This window comes from Hippopotamus amphibius, chromosome 16 (genome assembly GCF_030028045.1).
Source record: "Hippopotamus amphibius kiboko isolate mHipAmp2 chromosome 16, mHipAmp2.hap2, whole genome shotgun sequence".
Classification (NCBI taxonomy): Eukaryota; Metazoa; Chordata; class Mammalia; order Artiodactyla; family Hippopotamidae; genus Hippopotamus; species Hippopotamus amphibius.
The window spans coordinates 58,069,746-58,085,697 of NC_080201.1; the positions used below are offsets into that span (position 1 = coordinate 58,069,746).

The following is a 15,952-nucleotide window of genomic DNA, read 5'->3' on the forward strand; positions in this document are numbered from 1 at the left end:
GGAGCGATAAGGCCCGAGGCCCCAGGGAGATGTGGATGTGAGGGTCTCTCCCACATAAGTCCTCTCTGCTGGAATTTCCTGGGTGGGAACTGGGGAGAGGGTCTAGTCCTGAGTTCAGATAAGAGAAACTCAAGGTATTCTAGGACTCGGAGATAGACAAAGATATGATCTGGGAACAGAATGACCTGCTTAGAGAAAGAAAGTGAATAGTGACAGATGAAGGGAGGTGGGGAAAAGGCACAAAAAAGGAGAGGAAAAGGGGACAGAAACCCAGAGAGAGAGACACACACAAACCCAGAGAGAAGGGACAGACACGCTGAGAAAAGTGGACAGAATCCCACAAGGGGGACAGGGACCCAGAGGAAGAGAGACCTTAAGACAGACGGAGATCAGACAGGAGTTGGGAGTCCTGGGACAGACTTAATGCTTCACCCCTCCCCTGGAGCTATTTTCAGGAGGAAAGCCGACACCGCCTTGGGTGGGGGTGTCATCCCGTACCCCTCCCTCAGCCTAAATATAGCATGGCAAGGTGGCAGGAAGGGTGTCCCCGGATTAAGGTGTTCCCCTCACTCTCCCCATCCCAGCCAAGGCCACATAGAAGGCGGCTGCGGTTGTTTATTGGGGATGGGGGAGGGGCACTTCCCAGTCTTTGAGTGTCCACTCGGGTCACTTCCCTGACCTCCCCGTGCTTTTCCCATCCCTAAGTACCCAACGTGCCCCACCCCCTGCCAGAGGAACTCTATGCAACTTTCAGTCTCTGACAGGGTGGTAGGGGTGAGTTTTCGAAGAGTAATGAGAAAGTTTCCTTCCCTGTCTCTCTGGGTCTCTGTCCCCCTCCTCTCTGGTCTCTCCCCCCTTCTATGGGTCTTTGTCCCCCCTCCTGTGTCTCCTACCCCCTCCCAGGCGGCTGCCCTCTTCTCTCCTGCTCTCCCTCCTCCCCTTGGGCATCTCTGTCCTCTCTGCACGGGTCTCTTCCTCTTTGGGTCCCTGTGCTGGGCTCTGTGCCTGCCTCCCAGACACTGCGAGGGGGTCTATCTCCGTTTCTTTTCCAAATGTGCCTTTCTCTCCATTTCAGAGAGAAGTGTTATATTATTTAAAGGTTACATTATTTTCGACCTTTATCAAGCGCTTCCCACAATCTGTACCTTCTTCTATCTCTCTGTGTAAAAAGGTGGTTGGATTAAATCACAGGTTTCCAAACTGAATGTGTGAGCCATGTTCTGAGTTGCCAAGAGATACTCTGTAAGGGGTACGTTCCCCTCAAACCAGTTCAAACCCTCTGATGCATCACAGTGGTGCTTCTAAGTAAGATTTCATTTGACCAAAAAAGAAACGGTGGGGGTGGAGGGCTCTAGCGAAAAATAACAACACCTGTCTGTAAACCACTGGATGGATTTTAATAAATTAATACAAGTACTTTGAATGTTACCTGGCACGTAGGAAGCCTTATATGTGTTAGTGATTTAACCATTCCCCTCCTTTTCCTCCTCCAAATGCCCTTTTAGTACTGAAAGACCTCTGACCTTGGGTAACCCCTTCCCCTCTGAGCCTCAGTTTCCTCACTTGTGAGAAATGAGGCTGTTAGACTCGGGAAGTCCTGTGCAGACCAGTAGGCTGATGAGGACATGTGGGGTCAGGCAGCCGGCCACAACTCCTTGTCCCCCCACCCCGGGGACATGCCACGCGACCTTGGGAAGCCACTCCCGTGCTCTGAGACACTGGTTTCTCCCCAGGAAGATACAGTGGGCCCTACAGTTTGTCTGACACACTTCTTGAGCTGTGGGAGGATGGGGTGGCGTGCCCTTGGGATGCCCTTGTGATTCCATAGAAAACACTATGCATCTCTCTCGGGCTCAGGGGCACTGACTTCTGCCTTTGTCTTTTTTGGTTCTCTTTCTCTGGGGTGCTCTGGTCTCTTTCCAGCTCTGGGTCTCTGTCCCTCTCTCTCCGGGTGCCTGATACCTGCCTCCTCTGGGTCTCTGTCTCCCCCTCTCTCTGGGTTTTTTTTCCCCTCTTTGGGTTTTTCTCTCTTTCTCTGGGTCTCTATCCCTCCCCAGCTCTCCGTCCCCCTCCTTTGGGTTTCTACCCCTCCATCATGTCTGAACAGAGTACAGTTTCTCCCCCTCTCCCCTTCCCTTGGGGTTCTGATCTCCATGTCTGGAAGCAAAACTCTACAGGAAGACAGATGGAGACAGGGTTTGAATGGCAAAACAAAGCAGGTGTGGGGTAAACGGAAGGGGCACCTACATCTTCCAAGTTCACCCAGAAGCCCTCCGTGTGACCAACTGAATCTACAGATACAGAACCTAGCCCTGCCTCTTAGAAGGATGACACTGGGCAAGCCAGCTCGGTTGGTCTCCTAAGAGCCCACACATCACATTCGCTCCTTGATACATGATTCCTTCCCAGTGCTGTTATCCTTGGGTCCTGGCGCTACCACTAAATGCAAAACAAACCAACATGGCCCTGTGGAGCTCATACATACAGTCCAACTCAACCCAACATTCCTACAGGACTCAATGACACAACTCGATATAACTCAACTCAAACAGTTGTACGACCCAACTGAACTGCCCCTATGAGACACACATGATTATACAACTCATTATGACTCATCTTAATGTAGCCTCCCAAAATTTCTAGCCACATAACTGTACGCAAGTCAACACAACAGAACCCTGAAAGACTCCTACGTTCATACATTCCAACCCAACTTAACCTCATATGACCTAGAAAGCTCACATTCTATCACTTGACTCTTCGTATTTCTACATGACTCGCAAGTTCACAGAACCTAAAATAACATGGCCCTAGAAGAATCACAAAGCCACACAGTTTCCAATATCTCAACTCCACAACACCATGCGTGAACACACAATCAGTCCCAACAATGCCATGGGTGACCACCTTACTTGATCCAGCATGGCCCTAGGGGACTCATAAAACCACAGAATCCTGCACAATGCAGTTGGACAAGACTCACCCAGACTCGTAATCCAGCCCAACTCAACACGGAACTAAGAAACTCACAAAACTATGTGAACAAACCTATCTCAGCACTACCCTAAAAGTCTCCACAAGCTTTGCACAACCCAATGCTGTACAAACCAATGGCGCCTCCCCCTCAAATCAGCATAAGCCATTGCCATTCATGTCACCTAAGGAGGTACCCACAGGAGCTACCAATCCACAACTCATGACCCAATAAGACTTAGTGTTCCCCAACGCATTACCACTTAACTTAGTTCTTCCTAAACCCAACACCCTCCCCCCAACTTTCCCCTCCGCCCTTCCCTCCCTCCCTCCCTCCAAGGCAATGTGAGGTCCTGCAGACCTCAACTGTCCCTCACACTTCAGTAACCAAGTGTTTCCCAGGGGGTGCCCAGAGTGGAGGTGGGAGCTCAGGAACCTCTCGATCCACCAATCTCCCATTGACCTTGCCCTCCAGTGGGCCACAGGGCTGCGTGTCCACATGGCTGTACATCCCCGCCTCTTCGTCATCTGTCTCCCGGTGGTAAAAGTAGCTGAAGTTGGAGACAATGACCGGCACAGGTAGGGAAATGGTCAGCACGCCGGCGATGGCGCACAGAGAGCCCACTATCTTGCCACCCACAGTGACGGGTGCCATGTCTCCGTAGCCAACTGTGGTCATAGTGACCACCGCCCACCAGAAGGACTCAGGGATGCTGGTGAAATGGGAGTCTGCCCGGTCAACCTCAGCAAAGTAGACTGCACTGGAGAAGAGGACCACACCAATGAAGAGGAAGAAGATGAGGAGGCCCAGCTCGCGCATGGAGGCCCTTAAGGTCTGGCCCAAAATCTGCAGGCCCTTTGAGTGCCGGGACAGCTTGAAGATGCGGAAGACGCGTACCAGTCGGATGACTCGCAGGATGGCCAGTGACATGGCTGGCTGGCCCACCCCACGCTGCCGGGCCAGCTCAGTACCCAGTGCCACAAAGTAGGGCAAGATGGCCACAAAATCGATGAGGTTCATCACGTTCTTGAAGAAGGCTGTCTTGCTTGGGCAGGTCGCCAGGCGCACCAGTAGCTCGAAGGAGAACCAACAGATGCACAGCGTCTCCACCACAAAGAACGGGTCATCAAAGGGCAAGCGAGGCGGGGGTCCAGGTACCGGGCTGGAGCTGTTTAGCCGAGCCGGGAACTGCAGGGAGGAAGGGGTTCAGGGAGGACCATGCCAGGGCTGGGACACACTGAAATGGCCAAATTTGCTGTTAAATATTCAACTACTTCTTTACAAATTGGTCAACAGCCGCTGCCCCAGAACTCCAGTGACCCAGCTATCATAGACTTCCTACCAGGACCCCAGGGACCATCCCTGGAAGGCTGACTTTAGGGTCCCTGATCCTTCACTGGCAGGGCCTCCTGAAATGATGCTTGAGTGGGGCTCAACGTCTTGCCTCCCAAAATCCCAACCCCAGAGTTGAATTTCCAGATGGGAAGGGTCCCTGTCCTGTCCCCACTCCCTCGTCCCCTGCCCTCCACAAACCCAGCCCAGACCATAATGGTTAAGGACCTTATCTTTATACCAAAACCCGGGCCCCTCCTCTCACTGCCCTCAGTTCAACTTTCTTTATGATGGAGTCCTCCCGCCCCAGCCCTCAGCCCCCACCCCTCTATCTCCGGCTCCTTCGGTGGCTTTCTTCAGATCCCAGCTCTCACTGCCTCCAGCGCATCCTTCCTGGTTACTGCTAGCCTCATACACCCTGATTTTTCAGTCTCTCCTTACACCTCAGTTTTGATTTCTTAATACACCTGTCCTCCTTTGCTCCTGCTCTCCACAAGCCGGGTTTCTCACCTACCTCAATGCATGCCTCTGATAAGGCAGGTCCTCCTATTCAGATCCTCAGGCCCCGCCACATTAAGCTATACCTTTCCCGCCCCCAGCCCAGCTTTTAATCGTAGAGTCCCCTGGTCGGGCGCCGTCCCTAGGTTGTCCCCCTCTCACAGCCCATACCACCTATGACTGGCCAGGTCTTCCAACCAGGCCCCCAATGACTTGCCCACCGGCAGCCAGGTCCCACCTCCCAGAGAGGCCCCGCCTCCCACTGCCCCTTACCCCACCTTATAATTGGCCAGGACCCCGTGGACCCCGTCCAGCTCCTCCCAAAGCCCGCCTCTCCACACCCAGGCCCCACCCCCTCACCGGGCCAACGGCGGCCACCGCGGCGAGCCCCGGGTTGTCCCGCTCGTCGCGGAAGTCGGGCAGCGTTTCGAGGCAGAAGACGACGATGGAGACGAGGATGACGAGCACGGAGACGACGGCGAGCACGCGCGCGGCCTGAGAGCTCTCGGGGAACTCGAAGAGCAGCCAGAGCTGGCGCGCGAAGGCGCGGCGGGGCAGGGGGCGCTCGGACGGCAAGGGGCAGCCCTCATCCTCGCGCAGGCGCGCTAGCGCCGCGGTGCCCAGCCCGTAGAAGGCCACCTCCTCCAGGAAGACGTCGAGCGGCACGTGCGCCGGCCGCCGCAGCCGCCCGCCTGATTGGTAGTAGTAGAGCACCGCGTCGAAGCTGGGCCGGTGCCGGTCGAAGAAGTACTCGCGGCGCGCGCCGTCGTAGAAGCGGCTGCGGCGCACCGGGTCCCCGAGCAGCGTGTCCGGGAAGCGGCCCAGCGTGCGCGCCCGGGTCTCGAAGCGCAGCCCAGCCACGTTGAGCACCACCCGCTCGCAGCAGCCGCACGGCGGCGGGCAGCCGGGCTCCATGGCGCGCGCAGCCCCGGCGACCCGCGGACGGACGTGTGGCCCCGACGCCCGACCCGGCCCGGCCCGGCCCCGCCTCGGCCGCCGCCGCCGCCGCTGCCGCCCCGGCCTGGTGTCCGGTGTCCACGCATAAAAATAGCCCGGCAGTGCGGCCAGGGCGCGGGGGAGGGGGCGCCGTGACCCCGGCAGGGCAGAGGGCGGCCGCGCGCCCTCTGCCGGGGCGCCCGCCCATTCCCCCCGGCCGCCGCCGTGCTGCTCTTTCTCCGTCCGTCCAGCCTTCGGGGCGCTTTCCCTCTGTCTCTCCATCGCCTGAGATCTCTGTCCTGCGTCTCTCCGGGTTTCCGTGTCTCTCTCGTCTATTTTTTTATGAGTATCTGAGCCCCTCCGTTGGAGTCACAAATTTCCATCTCTGTCTCTCTCTCGTTCTTTTGTATGACTGCGTCTGGCTATGTCTTCGCTGTGGGTCTCTCTGTATCTCTGATCTCAAGGATGTATCTCTGAGTATCTCTATGGTCATTTATCTCTGAATTTTGCTGTTGTTCTCGGGTCATCTGTGCCTGGGGATTCCCGTCAGCCTCTGTGCCTTGGTCTCTGCGAATCTCCGTCTTCCTTTTGATTCTTGTATCTCTATCTCTTTTCTCTCTTGGTCTCTGTCTTTCCCCTCTGTCTGGGTCTCTCTGCTTCTTGTCTCTCTGGGTCTCTTCTCTCTCATTATCTCTTAGCCCGCTGTGTCTCTGTCTCTGGGATTCTCTGGCTCTCCCCTTTGGGTATCTTTCTTTCCCCGTTTCTCTGAATTATTGCAAGTCTCTGTCTCAGAGCCTCTGGAGGACTGAGCCTCTCCGCAGTCATATCTCTGAATCTCTCTCTGACATTCACTCTAGGTTGGCTCTGTCATTGTCCTGGTGGTTGCCCCATCCTGGGGACGCTCCAGCAGCTGTAAACCATGAGCATGTGCCCCCAGGACCGGGTCCCCTCGCTCGGGCTCCCCTCCCACCACCAGCACCGCCCGGGTCTCCACCTGGACTCTCTGCCAGACTTTCTGAGACCCAGCCAGGCCTGAGCTGTAGCCCTGAATAGTGCAAAAGGAGGCCGGGCCTGCCAGGAACAGGTGGAGGGGTGGGCTGGGAGATGCCGCAGGGTCACTCGAAGGGACCAAAGGACAGGCAGACCGTGGCCTTCCAGCCACTGGTGTCCTATGACACCGGGTAAAAATAGCCCTATCCTATGCGCTTGCGGGGAAGTAGTAGGGATTGTTCACCCGAACTCCAGGGAATGAGGCCCCAGCACCCTCTGCTGGGGGAGTAGGGAGAGACACTAAAGGTTTTAACTGCCTGGGAATTCTAGCACTCTTTCTCCTCCTGTCTACTTTTTTTCTGGGATGCTGTGTCATCACCCATCTGGATTTCTGTTTTCCTCTCTCTATGTCTATGTCCCTTTCTTTCATGGTCTTTGACCCTCCCCTTGTCTGGCTCTCTGTCTCCCCATCTCTCTGGCCTTTTCCCTTCTCTCTGGTCTCGTTTCTTCTGTCTTCTTGTTTCTCATTCTCAGAGCCCACAGAGATCCCTCCTTGTGGGTTTCTGAATGCTGCGTGTGAACCGATCCCTCCTTCTCCCTGCAGCCCTATCTCTTACACTCTCCCACCACTGAGCCTGGAGGTGGGCCCTCCTTCTTGCCACTTCCAGACAATTCTCCCTCCCTCAGCTCCTTTGAAGCTCAAGCAATCCACGAACACCTCCTCCCAGCCTTCCCTAAAGAACTCATCCCTTTCCCTCTGGCCACTCCCACTCTTTCATGGAAGATTTTCAATCCTGGCTCCATATCCCTCGCTCTAAAACTACTGTCACAATTCTTAATAATTTTAATATCCCCATATAGATGATTCTGCTAAAACCTGGCCTGTACCGGGTTGTCCTTTCCAAAAAGGACCATATTTCTTGTCCTACAGGGTAGTCCTGAGCCTTGTCACACCGTATCTTGTGGAGTCCTTGTCCCCAGCTTTTGGTGAGACCCTCAACTAACAGACCGCCTTGGAAGGGACACTGTGACTTCTGGGATTGGGTCATAAAAGACAACCTTCCACCCCACTCTTTTCCTTGGGACACTTGTGCAGGCCAGATGACAAGGCCCATGTGGAGAGGACCCTATGCTACTAAACTCACAGCTGATCCCCAGCACCAGCCTGTAGCCATGTGAGTGAGCCATCTTAGAAGCACGTCCTCCTGCCTCAGCCAGGCTACCCACTGGAGCAGAGATAAGCCTTCTCCCCCAAGCCCTGTCTAGCTCACAGACTTGTGAGAGAAATAAATGATCTTTGTTCTTGTCAGTCATACAGTCTTTGGATGGTTTGTTGCACACACCATGATAATAGGAAATCCACACATGGTCTCTTGGCACTCTGAGCCCAGGATTTCCATCCATCTTGCCCTCTGATCTACCCCAGCTCCCTCCTTCCCTCCCTCCCTTCCTTCCTTTTTTAAAGTTTTATTGAGCTACAATTCACATACCATACAATTCACCCATTTAAAGTATATGACACTGCCTAGAGGCTCTGCTTTCCATCTGTCCTGCCCGATCCAAGACCAACATCTTGCCTTGTGTCCTAGGTCCCATCTCCCTGTCTCACCTGCAGACACTGCTCCTGTCATCACTCCTAATTCTCTTGTATCATTAGAATGGGAAGCAGAATGATGGGGGGGCCCCCCCAAGGATGTCCACATCCTAATTCCCAGAGCTTTTGAACACACTATATGGCAAAGTGGATGTGATTAAATTAAGGCTCTTGAGTTGGGGAGATTATCTCAGATGACCTGGGTGGCCCCAATATAATCAGAAGGGTCTTTATAAGAAGGAGGTAGGAAGGTCAGATTCCTAGATGATGTGAGGGTAGAAGTAGAGGTCAGAAAATAAAGTAAAAAATAATTAAACATGAGGACTTCCCTGGTGGTGGAGTGGTTAAGACTCCACACTCCCAATGCTGGGGGCCCAAGTTCGATCCCTGGTCAGGGAACTAGATCCCACATGCATGCCACAACTAAGGAGCCCGTGTACAACCAAATAAAAAAAGTAAATATTAAAAAAAAAAAAAAAAAGACTCCGAGCTTCCACTGCAGGGAGCACGAGTTTGATCCCTGGTCGGAGAACTAACATGCAACATGCTGCACACAGTGCAGCAAAAAAAAAAAAAAAAAAAAAAAAAAAAGGGCAAAGACAAAAAAAAAATGAAAAAAATGTAAAAACAAAAAAAGAAAGAAAAACAAATTTTTTTAAAAGTAGCGGTCAGAGAGGAGAGAGATGCTACATTGCTGACTGTGAAGGAGGACAGGGCCATGAGCCAAGGATACAGGCGGCCTCTACAAGCTGGAGAAAGCAAACAAGGAAATGAATTCTGTCCGAGAGCCTCCAGAAGGAACACAGCTCTGTGGACCCATTTTAGAATTCCAACCTCCGGAACTATATGGTAATAAATGTGTATTGTTTTAAGCTGCTAAGTTTGTGGTAATTTGTTATAGCAGCAATGGGAAACTAATGCAGACAGTCTCTCCTATTCCTTGATATCATTCTTGTCATTCCTGTGTTATAATAAGATCTTTTTTTGTTTGTTTTAATTTTATTTATTTGGTTATGCCGGGACTTAGCTGTGCCCGGCAGGCTCCTTGGTTGTGGCATGCGAACTCTTAGCTGCAGCGTGCACGTGGGATCTAGTTCCCTGACCGGGGATCTCATCCGGGCCCCCAGCATTGGGAGCACAGAGTCTTAACCACTGTGCCACCAGCTAAGTCCCCTGTTTTAATTTTGAAATATTTTCAGACTTACAAAAATGGCAAAGATAGCACAGAGAATTCATGATACCCTTTGCCCAGTCTCCTCTAACGTTATGGTCTGACATTGCCATGGTTCACTAGTTAATTAGTAAGTGTATCAATATTTGTTCATCAGTTGTAACACGTGTACCACACTAATGCAAAATAATAATATGGGAAACTGTGTAGCAGGTGGAGAGGAGATGGGCTATATGAGAACTCTCTGCACTTCCTGCTTAATTTTTTGTAAGCATAAAAGTGCTTTTGAAAAAAGAACCTGTTAATTTTAAATAGTTGCATATATGAGGCATTTTTGTCAAATGCAGTAGATGGAAACTACCAAAATGATCTCAAGAAATAAATACCACAGATATCCCAGAATCAAAGAACTATAGCAATAAAAGACATCCAGAGGGGGGAAAAAAAAAAAACGAAGTAATTGCCATTGGTAAAATACTATTGACTAAATGATGTTCAAATTACCTCCATTTTCCCTCTAATGTCCTTTCTCCCTTCTAGGATCCAATCCAGGATACCACCTTGCATTTAGCTGTCATGTTCCCTTAGTCTCCTACAATTCTGCAATCATTTCTTACCTTTTTTCCTTGTCGTTAATGACCTCAACACTTTGGAAGAATACTGGTCAGTTACTTTGTAGACTGTCCCTCAATTTGCACTTATTTGGTGTCTTGTCTTGATGAGATTGAGATTACATTTTTTGGGGGAGAGGGAGAATGCCACACAGGTGAAGTTCCCTTCTCATCACATCATACTGGGGGCACGTGATGTTGCTATATCTTATCACCAGTGACATTAATCTTGATCACTTGGTTACGCTAGTATCTGCTGGGTTTCTCCACTATAAAGTTATTATTTTTTTCCATTTGTAATTAATGAATTGATTGGGGAAGCCAATTTTTTTGTTTGGTCAAGTTTATTAAGGTTTAATTCTCATACAATAAAATTGACCCTTCATAGTGTATATTTCTATGAATTTTGGCAAATGGATAGTCATGTAACTGCCACTACGGTAGAAATATAGAACCCTTCCATCCCTCCGCCCTTTCTTTTTTTTCCCCCGGCAGTGCTTTGCAGCATCTTAGTTTCCTGACCAGGTATCGAACCCACGCCCTCTGCAGTGGAAGGGTGGAGTCTTAACCACTGGACCGCCAGGGAAGTCCCTCCCTCCTTCCCTTTGTAGTCAACTGCCTCCACCACTTCCAGCTCTTGGAAACTACTGCTCTGTTTTCTCTCCCTGTGTCCTTGTAGTTTTGCCTTTTCCAGAATGTCAAGTACAGCTGACCCTTGAGCAACGCTTCTGGTTGGTTAGGGGTGTGAACTTTTTTTCTTTTTTTAACTTAATTTTTTTTGGCCATCAGCAGATAATTCTGCTATAAAAACTTCTATCTTAATATCTTTTCTATCTTTTTAAAAATTCTTTCTTTCTTTCTTCTTTCTTTCTTTCTTTCTTCCTTTCTTGCTTGCTTTCACTCTTTCCTTCTTTCTTCCTTCCTTTCTCTCCTTCTTCCTTCCTTCCTCCCTCCCTTCCTCCCTCCCTCCCCCCTCCCTCCCCCCCCCCTTTCTTTCTTTCTTTCTTTCCTTCTTTCTTTCTTTCTCTCTCTCTCTCTTTCGCCCTGCCCTGCATTATGCAGGATCTTAGTTCCCTGACCAGGGATTGAACCCATGCTCCCTGCAGTGAAAGTGCCGAGTCCTAACCACTGGACCACCAGGGAATTCCCATATATTTTCTATCTTTAAAAAAACAAACAAAAATCCTTCCTTGACCCCACTTCCCTCTCCTGCTATTAGCACCTCTCTCTGCTCTCTTTGTAGCAAAACTTCTGTAAAGATTTTTCCCTACTTGAGGTCTCCGCTTCATTTTCCATTGTCTTGTCAAGGTCATCTATGGTTACCAAACCTCAGTCTATATGTTCTGCATTTCTCAGAAGCACTAGACAGTCTGAACACTGCCTCCTCCTCCTCCTCCTTTTTTTTTAATTGAATGAAAGATTCCTTAAATTCTATAGTGCTTTACAATTTTCAAAAGTTTCACACACATGATTTCATATTGTCCCATAATAACCCTTTTTCTCCCCTACCCCTATCATGCCTCTGTCCTTCCTTCTCCCCACCGGTAATCACTAGTTTGTTCTCTACATCTATGAGTCTGCTTCTTTTTTGTTATATTCACTAGTTTGTTTTATTTTTTTAGATTCCATGTATAAGTGATATCACTCAGTATTTGTCTTTCTCTGTCTGACTCACTTCACTTAGCATAATGCCCTCCAAGTCCATCCAGGTTGCAGCCAATGGCAAAATTTCATTCTTTTTTGTGGCTGAGTAGTATTCCATTGTATATGTATAGATCACATCTTCTTTATCCATTCATCTGTTGATGGACACCTAGGCTGCCTCCATATCTGGACACTGCCTCCTTGAAGTACTTTCCTTTCTGGCTGCCTGGACACGTGACTCTCCTGGTTTTTCTCCTACATTTGTGATCACTCCTGTCTCCTTTGCTGGGTCTTCTTGCTTTATATGAATTCTGATGGAGGGCCTTGGGGCTTGGTCCTCAGATGTCTCCCTTCCTCCATCTTCTCTCCTCCCCTAGCTGAATTCATTCAGTCACATGGCTTCAAATACTACCTCTACTTCAGTGACTCCCAAATCTAGGTTTCCAGGCCCAAACTCTTCTGTGATTGCTATATCTTCCAATGTTCAACTCCACAGCTCCATCTGAGTGCCAAACAGACACCTTTGATGTGTCCAAACCTGGAAGTCCTCCTCACGATCCCACTCTTCCCCACGTCTTCCCTCTCTAAGTCGATGGCACCATCAATCACCCAGTTGCTTTGTCTACAGATCTAGGAGTGAGGATTTTTTTTAAATTTAAGTAGTTGATTTACAATGTTGTGTTAGTTTCAGGTGTACACCAAAGTGATTCAGTTATATATGTATATGTATATAGAGAGATTCTTCTTCAGATTCTTTTTCTGTATAGGTTATTACAAAATATTGAGTATACTTCCCTATGCTATACAGTAAGTCCTTGTTGGTTATCTATTTTATATATAGTAGTGTGTATATGTTAATCCCAAACTCCTAATTTAAACCCCCCTCCCCCTTTTGTAACCATACATTTGTTTTCTATGTCTGTGGGTCTATTTCTGTTTTGTAAATGGGTTCATTTGTGTAATTTTTTTAGTGTCCACATATAATTGATCTCATATGACACTTGTCTTTCTCTGTCTGACTTCACTTAGTATGAAAATCTAACCCCTTATTATTATTAAGGGAAGATTAGCTTCATTAAAATTTTTTCTTTAAACTTGTAATTTTGAAATAATTTCAGACTTACAGAAAAGGTGCCAAAAATAGTAGAGTTCCCATAGATCCTTCACTGAGTTTTCACCAATGTCAGCTTCTTACATGACCATAGTACAATTATTTGTCAGAAAATTAACAATGGTATAATACCATTAACCGATAATGCTACAGACCTCATTTGAATTTCAACAATTTTCCACTAATGCTCTTTTTCCACTTTAGAATCTAATCCAGGATCCCACATTGCATTTAGTTGTCTCCTTAATTTCCTCTAGGAATTATTTTTAATATCCCTTTTTTCCATACACTCTAATTCCACTCCTATAGCAACTGAGTAAGTAAGATCTACCTTCGCAATAGATCCTGAATCTTACCACTCCTTTCCACCTCACTGCTACTGTAATGGGGCAGGATCCTGTGGGATCTTCCCAGGACAGACCACCCCCCACCATGTCCTCCACCTGCCTTTTGTCTGTAAAAAAACTTTAGCCAAAGAATAAATTTCATCAGAAAAATGAAAAAATGCAGAAGCAAAGAAAAGCAGTCAAACCAGACAAAATAATAACAGTTTAGTCATTAAACAAAGTCAAGAATCTTTAGTTCCTCCTCTAGGACTATAGATAATATTCTGAGCCATCTCCTTTGAGATGATTTGCAGATACCAAAAACTCCACCAGGTGGAAGAAGTTAATTATATGATAACCAGATTGTAGCCATGACATAACCTGCTTCATCTTGCACAATTCTGAGAACTGGCCTCAAAGAAATAGGAACAAACTGACTCTGGGACTGAAGATTAACTGCACTTAATCAAGGTGACACTGATGAGAGCACTGCATGACCAATTTTAAGATGATTGTCAGAGCTGACTGTGGTGTTCTGCATGTAGCCCCTTCCCTCTTCCTACACATCCCTGAAACTCCCCTTTAAAAGCTCTTGTGGGACTTCCCTGTGGTCCAGTGGTTGAGACTCTGCTCCTCCACTGCAGGGGGCATGGGTTTGATCCCTGGTTGGGGAACTAAGATTCTGAATGCCGCATGGTGCAGCCAAGAATAAAATAAAATAAAATAAAATATAAAATAAAATAAAATCTCTTGTGCCCTGATTGGCAGTGGGGAATTGGTTCTTTGGGACACGAGTCCACCCTCTCCCAGGTTGTCAGCCTCCTGAATAAAGCAATCTTTCCTTTCCTACCAACACTTGTCTCTGGAGTATTGACTTTCCAGCGGTGAGTAGCTGAACCTGAGTTTGGTAACACTACAATCTTAGTCCAAGCCACCATCTCCTCCCTGGAAACTGTAGCCTCCTAAGCATCTGCCTCTTCCCCTTCAGCCTCTTCCCTTCATTTTTTTCTATCCATAGCTATTGACATGATCTTTTAAGAATATTATGTTCTGTCTGTCTCCTGATCAACACCCTTTAGTAACTTCTGTTTCTTTTCAAATAAAATCTGCCCTCTCCCCCATGTAATACTTTATTCAGGTAAAGATCAGCAATGGCTGCTACAACCATAAGGTAAGAGATGAGATGGGGTGCAGTGGCAAAGTCTCAATGCTTAGGTTACCAAGGAGAAAATGTACTTTTACAAGGAGAGCTGTCAGTTAGCTCCTTGATCAGGTGATCAAACTCAGTATCATAATAGTGGGGCTATCTGACATCATTGCATCTCCAAATGTAATGCAACGACCGAAGTCCGCAGTATCACCAGGGAAACGTTCTTGCCCAAAATGCTCAATGTCAGTCTATTCAAATCTCAGACTTAATTGCCATTTTATAGGCAAAACAGAGGTAGTGGAACACACTAAATACTATGAGGAAACAATGAGACAAATCCAGAATGTGGGACATTCTGCTGGAAACTGCTCTGAACTCTGGGGAAAAACCAACAACATTATGGGAAAAAAGTGTGTGTGGGTGTGCATGTGAGTGTGTGTTTCTGTATTCTATATTAAAAGAGAATAGAGACACGACAACCAAATGCAATGCATGAAATTTGATTGGCTCCTGGTTCAGATTAAAACAAAATACTTGGAACTCCCCTGATGGTGCAGTGGTTAAGAGTCTGCTTGCCAATGTTGGGGGCACGGGTTCGATCCCTGGTCTGGGAAGATCCCAGAGCTGCTGAGCCTGTGCTCTGGATCCCACGTGCCTAGGGCCAGTGCTCCACAACAAGAGAGGCCACCGCACTGAGAAGTCCATACACCACAACGAAGAGTAGCCCCTGCTTGCCGCAACTGGAGAGAGCCTGCGCACAGCAACGAAGACCCAACGCAGCCAAAATAAATGAATAAAGAAATAAATAAAAATTTAAAAATAGCCTAAAAATATTAAAAAAAAATACTTGTGGGTCAATTGGGAAAAACTGAATAGGGACTGGATAAACTTTCTTAGAGGCAAAGACAGTTTTGTGGTTATGTAGACTGCCCTTATACTTAGGAGATGCACGCCCAAGCATTTAGAGGAGAATCACCTCAGCAATTTACTTTCCAATGGTACAAAAAACAAAACACACTATTAAGGCAGGTTAGCTTTCTTTTTTCTTTTCTTTTCTTTTTATCTTCTCTTTGGCTGCGTTGGGTCTTAGTTGCAGCACGCAGGATCTTCACTGAGGCAAGCCGGCTTCTCTCTAGTTGTGCCCCTGGAGCTCCAGAGCACGTGGGCTTTGTAGGTGCAGCATGCAGGCTTAGTTGCCTCGGGGCATATGGGATCTTAGTTCCCCCCCACCCCCACCCGGAGATGGAACCGGCATCCCCTGCATTGAAAGGCAGATTCTTAACCGCTGGGCAGCCAGGGAAGTCCCTAGCTTTATTTTCTTTAAATTTTTCATTTTGAAATTATTTTAGAATTATGGAAAAAGCTCCCCCCCCCAAAATAGTTCAGCGTTCCCACATACATACATAGATAAAGCAAATATGTCAACATATGTAAAACATATTAGTCATTTAAATTCTGTAATAATTTCTGTAAGTATTATTAAACAGGCGATTGAATCTATCAAAAACACTTAAAATACTTGACTTCTTAGAGGTCTACAGGGTCCTAAATAACATGGCCACCAGTTCTCTGCTCTCTCAGCCAACAACCTGGGATTCCTGCCATCCTTCCTAAG

The 15,952-nt window shown here is 48.2% G+C and overlaps 1 protein-coding gene across 1 annotated transcript; it reads right to left on the reverse strand.

Moving 5' to 3' along the window:
* Nucleotides 1–3,346: 3,346 nt before the first annotated feature.
* Nucleotides 3,347–5,734, reverse strand: KCNA7 (potassium voltage-gated channel subfamily A member 7). The gene is made up of 2 exons (XM_057712056.1): nucleotides 5,165–5,734; nucleotides 3,347–4,162 (listed from the first exon to the last, which is right to left on the reverse strand). The coding sequence occupies exons 1-2, from the start codon at nucleotides 5,717–5,719 to the stop codon at nucleotides 3,347–3,349; spliced, it is 1,371 nt and encodes a 456-aa protein (XP_057568039.1). The 5' UTR covers nucleotides 5,720–5,734.
* Between the last annotated feature and the right edge of the window lie 10,218 nt (nucleotides 5,735–15,952).